This window comes from Aulonocara stuartgranti (genome assembly GCF_965226115.1).
Source record: "Aulonocara stuartgranti genome assembly, chromosome: 15".
In the NCBI taxonomy this organism is placed as follows: Eukaryota; Metazoa; Chordata; class Actinopteri; order Cichliformes; family Cichlidae; genus Aulonocara; species Aulonocara stuartgranti.
Window position 1 is genome coordinate 21,602,362 of NC_138951.1, and position 13,453 is coordinate 21,615,814.

At 38.6% G+C, this 13,453-nt stretch overlaps 1 protein-coding gene across 4 annotated transcripts; it reads left to right on the plus strand.

The window, feature by feature from the left end:
* On the plus strand, positions 1-11,332 carry LOC309688896 (uncharacterized protein). Of its 4 annotated transcripts, XM_082504973.1 has the most exons (9): positions 1-5,069; positions 5,233-6,623; positions 7,800-8,138; positions 8,260-8,547; positions 8,692-8,778; positions 9,122-9,217; positions 9,296-9,324; positions 9,546-9,602; positions 10,730-11,332. In XM_082504973.1, exons 2-9 carry the CDS (start codon positions 6,563-6,565, stop codon positions 10,850-10,852), a joined length of 1,080 nt encoding a protein of 359 aa, XP_082361099.1. In that variant the 5' UTR covers positions 1-5,069; positions 5,233-6,562; the 3' UTR covers positions 10,853-11,332. The 4 variants fall into 4 exon arrangements, with proteins under 4 accessions (XP_082361099.1, XP_082361098.1, XP_082361096.1 ...); XM_082504972.1 differs by having other exon boundaries at positions 1-6,623; XM_082504970.1 differs by lacking the exon at positions 5,233-6,623.
* The last annotated feature ends 2,121 nt before the right edge of the window (positions 11,333-13,453 follow it).

Below are 13,453 nucleotides of genomic sequence, written 5' to 3' on the forward strand. Positions count from 1 at the left end.
TATAAATATATGCGGTGGCCCCTAGAGACAAAACACGTACAAACTCTTACAAAACAGAGCTACCTAGATCACTTAAATTACACAATTGAAAGCATATGTGTATTGTTTGTGTATGTATACACAAGAATTCATATATAGTGAAATAAAAAAAAAAGATTAAAAAAAATGTTCATTTACCTGTTATTACCACACACAAAATACGGTCGTTGGTACTTGCGGACTTGTGTAGCCGCTAGGTAACAAAAGTTCAACACTGCCCCTAGCATCCTGAAGCACTTCTGTTGTTTTTTGTACGTGTTTTGAGTTTTTATGTGCTTCTGAGTTTTTACGTGTTTTGGAGTTTGTACGTGCTTCGGGGTTTGTACGTGTTTTTACGTGTTTTGGAGTTTTTGCGTGTTTTGGAGTTTGTACGTGCTTCAGGGTTTGTACGTGATTTGAAGTTTGTATGTGCTTTGTCTGTAGTGGCCACCGTAAATATACTTTTATTTATTCACTCCACATAAAATGTAATAAATAAATCATATAATACAAAAATCAACTATTCACATTTCAACTTTTAACTATTTCAAATCAAATTCAAATTTTATTTGTCACGTACACAGTCATACACAGTACGATATGTAGTGAAATGCTTGGACAACTGCTCGTGACCTAAAGAAAACAAAAAAGGAAAAGGCTATGAATAAGATAGGAAATAAATATGAAAAATTAAAAAGGGTAAAAGGGGATGCGCTTTGTAAATAAAACTGAATTGAGTGGTAGATACAAAGCCCTATACTGTCCTATATCGTACCATAATTGTTTTAAAAATAATTGCGTGGAATGAGTCTAGAGTTGAATGTTTTTAACAGGCAAAAAAATACTTAAATAACTAAATAAGTAAATGTTCAATTTTTGTCTTTTTTCTTTTTTTGCTGATCCGAAAATTGATCCGATCCGTGACTTAAAACAGTGATCCGATCCGAGAGATTTTCGATCGGTTGCACCACTAGTCGACGCGTCATTTAGAGCTTTGTAAGATCCCGAAAGACGCAGGAATAAACAGTAGGTAAACAGCAGTGTAATAACAGACTGAAACAGAAGATTGCAACACTGCATGTACAAGGATGCCAGCTGCAGTTAAACCCTGAAGAAGAAGAAGAAGAAGAAGAAGCAGCAGTCTCCGGTATCGTAGCTGTTTACGAGGCCGATTACGTTACAGCGACGGGAGGAAGGCTGTCCAAATTCGAAGACGCCTCCAAATGCGGTCGACAATGCGTTCTTCATTTCCCCAGATTTGAAGGATGGGTCGGGTGTATCCTTTGTGGCCAAACCCGATTCATAGCGCGGCCCAGCCAATTCCAGTTTCCAACAATGGCGGCAGCTACTTAGTTTTAATATTACTCTTATTACTGTTTCTGGGTCACAAAATAAACGTTTAACATATTTTCAGAGAGAATGTAGCTGTTAAACCTCAAACATCTGCTCAGTTTATCAAGACACCACATATTTGCAAAAGTGCACCGACGTTTTCGGCGACGTCTGTTACCCACCAGCTTGATAGCTAGCCGGGGTAAGGCTCACTAGATCCGTGGAGAACAGCGAACACCCGGCACATCGTTTTCAAACCCCCGCGGTCTTTTGCTACTCAGGTTAAACATGATATACAAGTCACTTAGATAACCTAAAAATTTTATTGTTTGGCTTTTTTCAGTGTTTTATTTGTTCCGGAGTAATTCGGTTTGGCTGAGATTAAAGTTATAGATTTTACACATCTGAATAAACGTCAAACAGAAAACTGATTAAACAGAAGTTTGAGATGGTCGAGAATTTACTCCAATGTCCTGTTAAATTTTAGGGAGCAAAGAGCAGACAACTTAATTTATTAAACCACTGAGACAATTTTCAAATTTCATTAAAAGTCTAATCTATCATCTTGTCTTTATTTTTAGTTAGCACATACTTTAAACACTTCAAGCAGTAAGCTAATTATAGTTATATAGGAGCAGATGAATGCTGGTGCAATAAGCCGTATGTTTTACGTCCAATGGATACATGATCTGATTAGTCGACTAATCGCAAAAATAATTGATGACTAGTCGACTATGAAAATAATCGTTTGTGGCAGCCCTACTACAGACAATAATCAAGTTTATATGAAAAACTATATTTTTCTATCTCCAAAAGTTGATTCTGTTCATCTGAACGTAGCGTTTTGTGGGAGAAACGTTTCGTCACTCATCCAAGTGACTTCTTCAGTCTCAGCTGACTGCAGGGTTCTCCAAATCTTATAAACAGTACATTTGCATAATGACTGAAACCAGCCCACTGAAGGAACAATGGGCTGGGAGGTCAGTTCCTTAATCATAATTATGCAAATTCTCATGACCGTTGATCAACAACCACTGACCAAAACCCACTGATCAAAGACCACTGATCAATGGCCATGACTACCATTCACGGAGAGTTGGGGAATGGCTGCTATCACAACATTGTAAGATGGCGAAAGATGTACCCTTAGGCCCCCTCCTCGATTCAGAGATGGTCTTTCCCTTTTCACGTAAATGGCCTCCTTGACTCCGCGCTCAAACCAGCGTTCCTCTCTGTCCAGAATGTGCACATCCTCATCCTTCAAAGAGTGTCCACTGGCTTGTAGGTGTAAATAGACCGCAGAGTCCTGGCGAGACGAGGTAGCTCTTCTGTGTTGTGCCGTCCGCTTCGCCAGAGGTTGTTTGGTTTCCCCGATGTATAAATCCTGGCAATCCTCCTGGCACTTAACAGCGTACACTATGTTACTCTGTTTGTGTCGGGGGACCCGATCCTTGGGGTGGACCAATTTTTGGCGCAGTGTGTTTTGGGCTTTAAAAGCCACAGAGACCTGGTGTTTAGAAAAAATGCGTCTCAACTGCTCTGATACTCTTGACACATATGGGATCACTGCAGGTTTTTGCTTGGGCAGTGGTTGTCCTTCTCTCCTGGATTAGCTGGAGCTTTCTTTAGGTGCCTTTCCCGCTTTGACAGAAGTCCAGCTGGGATAACCACATTTACTCAGGGCTTTCTTGATGTGCCGTTCTTCTGCCTCCCTGGCCGCTGTGTCTGTGGGGATGGTGTTTGCTCTGTGTTGTAGCGTCCTAATGACACCCAGTTTGTACTCCAGTGGATTATGAGAGTCAAACCTTAAATACTGATCCGTATGTGTAGGTTTACGGTACACGTCAGCTTTTAGATGTCCCCCATTACTAATGGAAATCTCACAGTCTAAGAAGGCTAACCTGCCCCTTTTCATATCCTCCCTGGTGAATTTGATGTGTCGGTCCACCGAGTTAATGTGATCCATGAAATGTAGTACGTCCTGAGATTTGATTTTCACCCAGGTGTCATCCACATATCTGAACCAATGGCTTGGTGGTGTTCCAGGGTAGGATAGCAAAGCCCTCTTTTCCACTTCTTCCATGTACAAATTAGCAATGATGGGTGAAACTGGGGAGCCCATGGCACACCTGTGTTTCTGCCTGTAGAACTGACCCTTGTATGTGAAGTAGTACCTCCAATGCTTCCGTGACCGGGATGTAAGTGAAGAGAGATGTAACGTCGTACGAGACCATGGTTTCATCTGCCTCCATAATGACATCTCTCACCTTCTCAACAAAATCCAGGGTGTTCTGGATGTGGTGTTCAGAGCTGCCTACCAACGGGTGGTTCCTCCCAGCGCATTGTTCCCTCGGTGGGCTGGTTTCAGTCATTATGCAAATTTACTGTTTATAAAGTTGGGGAAACCTGCAGTCAGCTGAGACTGAAGAAGTTACTTTGTTGGGTTACTTTAAGTTGGATGAGTGACGAAACGTTTCTCCCACAAAACGCTACGTTCAGATGAACAGAATCAGCTTTTGGAGATTTACTTTCCTGGATAATTGAGAATGCATCAAGATATATTTTTCTATATATTTCATGTTTTGTCAACAACAGGAACGAGGTTTGTTCAATATTTGTTGTGTCTACAAGGCTCAGGTGCCCTCATAAAGTGTCTTATTTGTATTTAGGAAAGCATTATAAAGAAACGCAAAACTAAATCAGATATAATTACCTTGTACAACTCTTGGCACTTTCTGGTGTGTGTGAGTTAGTGTGTCTCTTTTATGATTTGTGGGTCCAGCTCCCAGTTTAAATTCAGGAGACAGAAAATATCTCTACGTTTAAGATTAAGTTTCAAAGTTTCTTTTTTGCTAATGCATATAGCTAGGACTGAATTGGGTGACCATGAATCCTCCCTCAGTTACCCTGGGACTACAATACGTTCTCTGTTGCTATGGGGCAACACTCGTAGGCTTCTGCCCCTATTTATTGTGGTGTGCCTCAAGGGTCCGTGCTCAGTCCTGCGCTTTTCTCTTTGTACATGTTGCTGTTGGGATTCATTTTTTAAAAATAAAACATCTCCTTTCACTGTTATGCTGATGATATCCAGATCTATTCACCTTTGACATCCGATGTGTCTGCTTCTTTGCAACCTCTGTTCAACTGTTTGCATGAAGTTAAAATTTGGTTATCACATAATTTTCTTACACTGAACGAGAATAAGACTGAAATCGTAGTCTTTGGTAGTCACACTCAGACCAGTTAGCTGATGCCCTTGGCCCTCTCGCTAGCCATCTCTCGCTCACTGTAAAAAACCTCGGAGTGTTCCTGGATGGCTCTTTTAAACTTGAGAAACAGGTCTCCACTGTGGTAAAAAACAGCTTTTGCCAGTTGCGTCAGATATCTAAAGCAAAGCCGTTCCTTCCTTTAACCTCCTAAGACCCGAACATATGAGAATATTCGTTTCAAATTTTGATAGAACAGTAGCAGTAATGTCCTCGTAAGTGGATATCAGGCCCATGTAGAGCAAAATTGAGTATTTTAGTCTAAATAACCCAAAATGTGATGTCCACATATGTGGACGCCAGGTCCTAGGAGGTTAAAGGACCTTGAAAATCTTATCCACGCATTTATCACATCCAGATTGGACTACTATAACTCCCTCTACTCGGGCCTCCAACACTCTTCTCTTTACCGGCTTCAGTTAATTCAAAATGCAGCTGTGCATCTTTTAACAGGTACGAGAATCTATGAACACATAACTCCAATTTTAGCCAAATTACATTGGTTCCCTGTTAAATATCGTATAGATTTTAAGATTCTTTTGTTCACTTTTAAAATTCTGAATAATTTAGCGCCCAGTTATCTTTCTGAACTACTCCACTTATACAATCCCAACAGAGCACTTAGATCGTCCAATCACAGGCTCCTAGCACAACCTAGGTCTCGACTGAAGTTGAGAGGTGACCGGGCCTTTGCAACCGTGGCACCTAGACTCTGGAATAACCTCCCTGTTCATATTCGTACAGCCGAGTCTCTCCAGTCTTTTAAATCATGTCTTAAAACTTAGTTTTAAGTTGGCTGTTCTAGCTTGTTGTGTTGTTACCTATTGTTTGTTGTCCTGTTTTATTGTTTTGTCTTTTACTGACTGTGAAGCACTATGGTCAACATTGTTGTTTTATATGTGCTATATAAATAAATTTTGATTTAGATTTTTGATATTCTTAATTCAGATGTATCTCAGGCAGCATTTTTAAAAAGACGATCGTTGCAGCCAAACTCTCGCAGTCAGTTCTTCTTTGCTAAAGAATAAAATATAAATAGAAGCTGCAATAATGGAAACATTTATCTCAGCTATCTTCACACATTCTGCTTCTTTTAAATGACGTTAATACACAATACACACATATAGAGTGGGAGAGACGGAGAGAGGTGGTGGTGGTGTTGGGGGTGTCAATGACATCTTTGTGTAGCACAAAATACCTCTAAACATATATTATTATGAAGAAAAAAGACACAATAATGTGCTGAATGAGAGCTGGATTCAGAAATGAGTACCTACAGATATATACATATGTAACAGTTATACCAGAATAAACCTCTCAAACACAGAAGCAATGACCCATTGATTAGTGCAGTAAATACTTCCAGTTTTATCATTCAAATTTACATTCTTGTGAAAAACTGCTCCTGAAAGACATCTGAAAAGAATCAAAAATGCAGTGAGTTATTAGTGATACTTACAGATCACAGACTTAGAGACCACTTCAGACCACTAAAATATCTTATCTGGCATATTTCCTATAGCTGCAGCTGTATAGCATCTTGTCAAACTGTGGTGAGTGACAATACTATTAAAGGAAAGAGGAACAGAATCGATGTTGTCATTTATCATAAATTACAACCTTCACACCTCGAACACCCCTTTCTTTTTTTTGTTTTTATAAATGCACCGTGGAAGCGGACACAGTGTAAACTTTCTCTTTATCATAATTTAACTTTACGAAAAATGCATTCAAGAATTTCAAAGATGTGAAAAGCTCATACAGTCCACTTATGGAACATTAAGAAATCACGAAAATAAGAGAGAACTTAAAATTACTATATAATTGTGGTAAGGAAATGACATCTCACTGATGGCAGGAAGTGCAAACAGTCTTTAAGTGTCATCAGCTCAGAGACTGTGACAGTTGAGATTGAGAACAAGAAATAAGTGCGACAGAGAAGCACGATGGATGAATTCAGATGGATTCAAATGTTTTTATGTCTGATGCTGATGATTCAGATTCCAGGTAAGGATACAGGAAACATTTCTAAATATTATTAAAGTCAATAACAGTAAATTACACAGCTGAGCATGCACTGTGATGTTAGGGGAGCGTGGGACATGTTTATAAACTTGTGTCTACCGTAATTGTCGGGCTATAAGCCGCTACTTTTTCCACAAGCTTTGAACCCTGCGGCTTTTAGTCAGGTGCGGCTTTTCTATGGATTATCCATGATTTTTGTCATATCGTAAGGCGATTTGTTTTGTTTGTTCCGCTGTTGTACGGTACTACGTTGCCTGGCGGAAGGGCATGTGATCAGACACACAGTATCGGGGTTCAAGAGTGGTGTGTTGGTCACGTGTCCATCCGCCAGACAACATAGTGCCGTACAAGTAGCGCGAAAAACAATGCGAAAAGCAAGTTATGCTCAACTCCACCGGTGGCATCTGACAGCGTGGAAAAGTGTGAAAACATCCACGATCACCAACGGATTTCGAAGGGCTGGACTGCTGCATGATGGAGAGGAGGACACCGCCACGGCCCTTCTGAGGGTGTTCGACTCTGACACTGACAACGAGGATTTCTTTGGTTTTGAAAGTGACAACGAAGGAAAGAAGCTGAGAGTGGATGACGAAGCCATCCTGAGCCTGTTCGTTTCCGACACTGGAGAAGAGGACTTTGGTGGTTTTAGTGGGCAGGAAGATGGTGGTGAATGACTGACTTTTCTTCTTGTTAAAGCCGTGTCGCTGCACCTGAGCCTAAAAGGTCGGCCGAATCTATTTTTCTGGTGTGCTGTAGGTTATTGTTATGTACTACATTTGTTACTCATTTATGAAGCACAGTACATGTTTCCTACTTGTAATTACCGCTACTTGTACATATACCTAAAAGGTTATGCAAATATGTACCCATAACTTGTTTTTCAAAATATTAATAAAAGGGGTGTGTCTCCAAACAGCCATCTCTTTCCTGACAATTCCCTTTGTGCATATTCTCTTACATATGATAAGTCAACATTGAAACACCTGCGGCTTTTAGTCAGGTGCGGCTAATGTATGTACAAAACAGGATTTTCCCTGATTTTAGCTTGTGCGGCTAATATTCGGGTGCGCTTTGTAGTCCGGGAAATACGGTAAATCTTCACTGATTGCAAAAAAGTACTGTTTTCTAATTCATTTTTCTCTTCAATTTTCTCAACAGTATCTGTAACTATTACCTCCATTTTTATGAAAGCTGGAGATGACGTCACTCTGCCTTGTCTAAATGGGGTAAATAAAAAGAATAACTGTGATGGTACTACGTGGACCTTTACTTCAAGAAACACACAAACAGCAGAGCTGATCACACTTGGACAGATTGGTGAAAATCCCAAAACTAAATCAGACAGACTGAGTGTTGCAGAAACCTGTTCTCTGGTTATAAAGAATCTCACAGTTGAGGAAGTTGGTCAATATTCCTGTGATCATCACAAATTACGAGAAATACAAACTCAACACACTCTGTTTCATCAGGCAAAGGTTGATCTATCTGCTATTACCTGTAAGTATTTACACCAAATATTTTCACCTTGATCTATTTAAAAAAAATAAAAATACATGAATAATATTTAAAGTGATTAAGATAACCTTTGTGCTTCATATTGTTACATTATGTTCACCAGTGACTGAACATAAGGACACTGATAAGGTGACGTTAAGCTGCTCTGTGGTGACGTATGGAGAGTGTCATCACACAGTAAAGTGGCTGCTTAAAGGTCGAGAGGTGGATAGCAAGGATAGCAAACAAATACTGACTTCACAGACTGACTGCTCCGCCACTCTGTCTTTTCTGATTTATCACCATATTCACAACTCAAGATATAACACTGTGAAGTGTGAAGTAACTGACACCAAAACAGGGAAAGTGCAACTGTTTACCTTTAGCCATCAGCCCTCAGGCGAGGAAACAGGTGAGATCAACTGTTGTAGGTGATTAAAACACCTAAAACATTTGTTTGGCTCATTTCAAGTTTTTACACAAAATATTTTTGCATACTTACAACAAATGAAAAATAAGAGAAACTTTTTGATTGTGTCATTTCATTTTGATTCAGGTCACAAAAAAACTACACAGAGACCAACAAGAACAACTGAAAGCAGCACAACAACACAAACAACAATAATGAAAGATGCTTCACAAGGTGGTCACTCAAAATTGTACCCTTTGAAGATCAATACTACTGCATTTTACACAGCATTTTTAGTGGCACCTTAAATGGGGAAAAAGTGGAAAATGTCATAAAAGTTTTGGTTGACATAAAATATTAAACATGGCCCCAAGCTTCAGGTAAAGTGTTTTTCATTGCAAGCTTTACATTGAAAGACAGTATTATATACCAGACATGTAAAAAGTAAAGCTGTAAACAACAGATTCCAAATATTTTAACACATTTTAAAAGGTAAAAATTCCTTTTCTTTACAGTAATGGAATTTAAAAGTGTTACTAAAGATTTTAATAATTTGAAGTTTTTATTCTTTTGACAGATTTTTCTGCATCCTTGAGATTCATTATTGTTTCTGTGGGTTTAGCAGCACTTTTAATAACTACTGTGACAGTCATCATATGGACAAGAACTACTGGTAAACTTAATCATGAGAAGTTTGAATGACTTTGAATTGTCAATTAAACTGAAATGGACTTTTTTCCTCTTATTTTAGGGAACAAAACACAGACGATTAAAACCACAGTAAGTACCAAATCAGTAATCAAAAATAAAAACTCAAAAATCAAAATGCTGTTTTTTCTGGTATGCTATTTACTAATATATGACAACGATGTACAATTGATGATAAATATTGGCATTAAATAAACAAATCAGCTCATCTCTCAGGGGTTTTAACAAAATTTAAACTGCCTTCACAGCTACAGTTTTTCTCCTGATGTAACTGGACTATGTCTGTTTTTTAGGGACTGAGTTTAAACCCTGCAGAGACTCAGTCTGCTCCTCATACCGTTCCAGATTTGGTGAGTTCACACACTACTTCATAATTTCACCGTGAGAAAGTTAAAATCAAGAACATACACTGAACAATAGTGAAACAGACCAGGAGTTGCAAAATGTGAGCTGAGATGTCGAAACAGAAAAACAACATTTAGAGACATCATTTATGATGTCATGATACTGATACTACTGAAAGAAATGCTGAATGACTGAATGAGATGTCTTAGGGGGTTACAGTTAAAGTGGAACTGACTATCATTGGCCATAACAAGCCTGGAACAAATAGTTTGTTTGCATTTGTAATTTTTTAACTATACTGTAATAATTGAATTAATTTGATAATTTTATTGAGTAACTTTGATTCCAAAAATTAATGGAGGTGCTTAGATGTTGCTTAACCTTCATAAACATTAGGCATTTAGTGCTATTTAGATGGCTGCTTAAGCCCATCATGAGTCCTTTTTTTCCCCAAGGCAGAACATTTGGGGTTTCAAAAAGAAACAAAAGAAATTAGAGAGAGGACAAAATTAACTGAGTATAGTCAGCTGTTAACAAATGTATGAAAAGAAAGGCGAGCAACACACAGCCAATGTGTAATTTATGGTACTGTGATTGTGTGTATTTACTGAGGTATTTGTCTACAAAGAGCTGAATAAGAGCTGTTTTCAACCAACACAAATATGCTGCAGTTCTCCTAAATCCCATGACGTGGATGAAATTGTGCGTCTGTGAATATGGAATTTTTGATAAATGGACCAGAACAGCGAAGGTAGAGAAGTTAGAAAAGTTATCCATTTCTGATTATTATCAAAGATCAATAAGTACAGTTTATAAAGTAAAAGCAGAAACCGCAATGGATGCTTCAATTATTTTTAACATTCAGTTCCACCTCAGCTCTTAGTATGTTACAGTTTTAAGTTATGCTTGATGGTCTTATTGATTTGTTTGTCAGCAAGGTTATTTAAAAATAAAAAATAAATCATCAACCTTGGTGAACAGATTGATCATGGGCAAAGTTGATTCAGATCACTTCATTCAAAATGCAAAATAAGGCACTGGGATATGCTCTTCAAGTACCCTTTTGTATGATGCTGCATTTATTTTTTATGTTCACATTCATTTTATGTTCATGCTATATTTTGTTGCCCAGGTCCAGAGTCATGACGAAGTTGATGTAGTGACGTGCAGCACTGTGAAGGCTCCTTCCTCTTCTGGTACAGCTGATCCCAGCAGCCTGCTCTACTGTACATTTTCCAGTCACTTAGCTCACTGAAAAGTGGGGATTTAAAAAAAAATAAATGTCTTTGTTGTAAATGAGACATTGAGTCTCAATGTGACCACTAGTATAAATAAAGGTTAAGTTTAAAAAAAAATGTATATATCTTTAACTAGTCTGTGTATATGTACCTCTTCCCCAGTGTTGAAAATTTTAAACTCACAACCTGTTTGCACATTTCCTGGTTGCTTGATCAAAATTTCTGTTATAATCATCAATAAATACACCAAAAAATAGTTGAAATATATCTTTTACACTGGTTTTATGCTGCCATATTCTCAAAGTAGTTTATTGTTTAATGTCCTGTCTAAATAACTTCAATAACCATTTGTATTCATTAATGAATAACTGTCCGATATTAAAAGCAATAGAAACTGTTGCGCTGTTGTTGCATTTGTCCCTAACCATCGCAAACCCTCACGTTAACTTTTACAGAGTAGAAAAAAGCTAGCACCCATCCTCCAGCTTCACTGTTTATGTTATGCTAACAGAGCTGTGTCGCTAGCAATCACGTAGCACATCATTATATACCAGCTAGCCAAACTTCAGTAACCCTACAAATGTCACTGCTGTTTCATTTCCTGTTTTCATTTATTTCAGAAGTCATAGCAGCACTGTACGTTTTAATTTGTTTCAGAAATCCCTCAGTCAGAACATTGTATATTATATTTAGATGGAAAGTAGCGACCTAACTCCCTGCTATCTTTTAATTCCGTTATATTTTTAAAATTCTGTAAGTTCTCGTCATCATCGTGCACTTTTCCTGATTCACACAAAATACAGCACCTTCCCACAGGGTCTTGCACGAGTATTAAACATGTTCATTTGTGCTTTGGACTGTCACCAGATTTCTTCTAGAAGTTTCTTGCCAGTCAGCAACTATCTTGGCAACACCACTTGAGTTTGTGTGTTGCATGCTAACATCATTATCATATGTGTAATAATACTAAAGCTTCATCTTATGCACACACAAAAAACAAATATGGCTCCTTGTGCAGGGTTTCGTGGTATGTTTATTTATGCTTCACAATGGAAAAAAAAGCAAATTTCTTGCTTCTCAGCCACTGCGGCCACATCCTCACCGTTTATTTAGACAGTTATATAAACATACTGTGAGCGAGTCATAAGCTTAAATACAATAGTTGAAGGAACAAAGAAATGAATGTTTAAAAAACCAGTCAAATCTGATTAAAGTAAAAATCAAGTATTTATTATTTGTGTATTATTATTTTTGTTAATAAAAAGTATGAGCTGTACAAGGTTGTTTTTTTCCTCTGATACTTCATGCAAACCACATTTCTCCAGGCCTGTCCTAATCAGCTTACTCAGTATCACTAGATCCAATGCTGCTCCTCCAGCAGAGCACACAAAAGTAGGAGAGACCGGAGATGCCATGGCTTAGTTAGGAGACTGTTTGCTTCAAGGCCACTAGGGGGTGCTGCCATGATGACAGTCAATTTCTAAATTCTAAAATTTAATTTATAAACAATGAATCCATCCCATCCATTCGCTTCCGCTTATCCTTTCCAGGGTCACGGGGGGCGCTGGAGCCTATCCCAGCTGTCATAGGGCGAGAGGCGGGGTACACCCTGGACAGGTCGCCAGTCTGTCGCAGGGCCAACACACAGGGACAGACAACCATTCACACTCACTTTCATTCACACATTCACACCTAGTGGCAATTTGGATTATCCAATTAACCTATCCCCACAAGCTGCATGTCTTTGGACGGTGGGAGGAAGCCGGAGTACCCGGAGAGAACCCACGCAAACACGGGGAGAACATGCAAACTCCACACAGAAAGGCCCCGGCCTGATGTTGGAATTGAACTCAAGACCTTCTTGCTGTGCGGCAACAGTGCTGACCACCGTGCCTATAAACAATGAATAATATTTAAAAAAGTCCAGTGTCCCGTTTAGGTACAAAGTAAAAACACACAGTCCAAGGCCAGAGCCAGCTATGCCACAAAGCCAGTTGCACTCCACACGTTGTTCACTTCAACAGGGGTAGCAATTGTCCTCTGAGACCCACCACCCTGTAAGTAGAAAGCCTGCACAGAGTGACAAAATAAGACAATTCACTATATAATTCACAGCCCATCCATCCCAAACATATCAGGTCACATGATGATCAAAAGTGCTTACAAATATGTGTAAAGTGAAAATGTACAAGCTGAGATAACTGTTTCTGATAAAAATGAAGAGTAGACTGATATATGAAATATTCCTTTATTGGGTGAGAAAATCAGACCATGTCATAACTGCTTTAAGTCATACAGAATAGATATCAGAGCCTTAAACAGGCTGGCTTCTGCTAAATGGGTCAAACTGGGCAGAAAGTAAACCAACACATAACATCCTTATAGAATATGATGTAACACTATAGATCAACTTACCTCAGAATATATAAAGCATACAAACAATTACAGCAATATGATGCAACAAACACAGCAGTGCTACTGATCCAAAATCCTCAAAGCTTCATAGAACTGAAACAAACATTTATTTTTAGGTCCATTCTGCTGCTGATACATACTTCAGGTTTCTGAACATTAAACTTGTTGCTGCCTTTCATAGTGTTTAACTTGAAGGCCCTGAG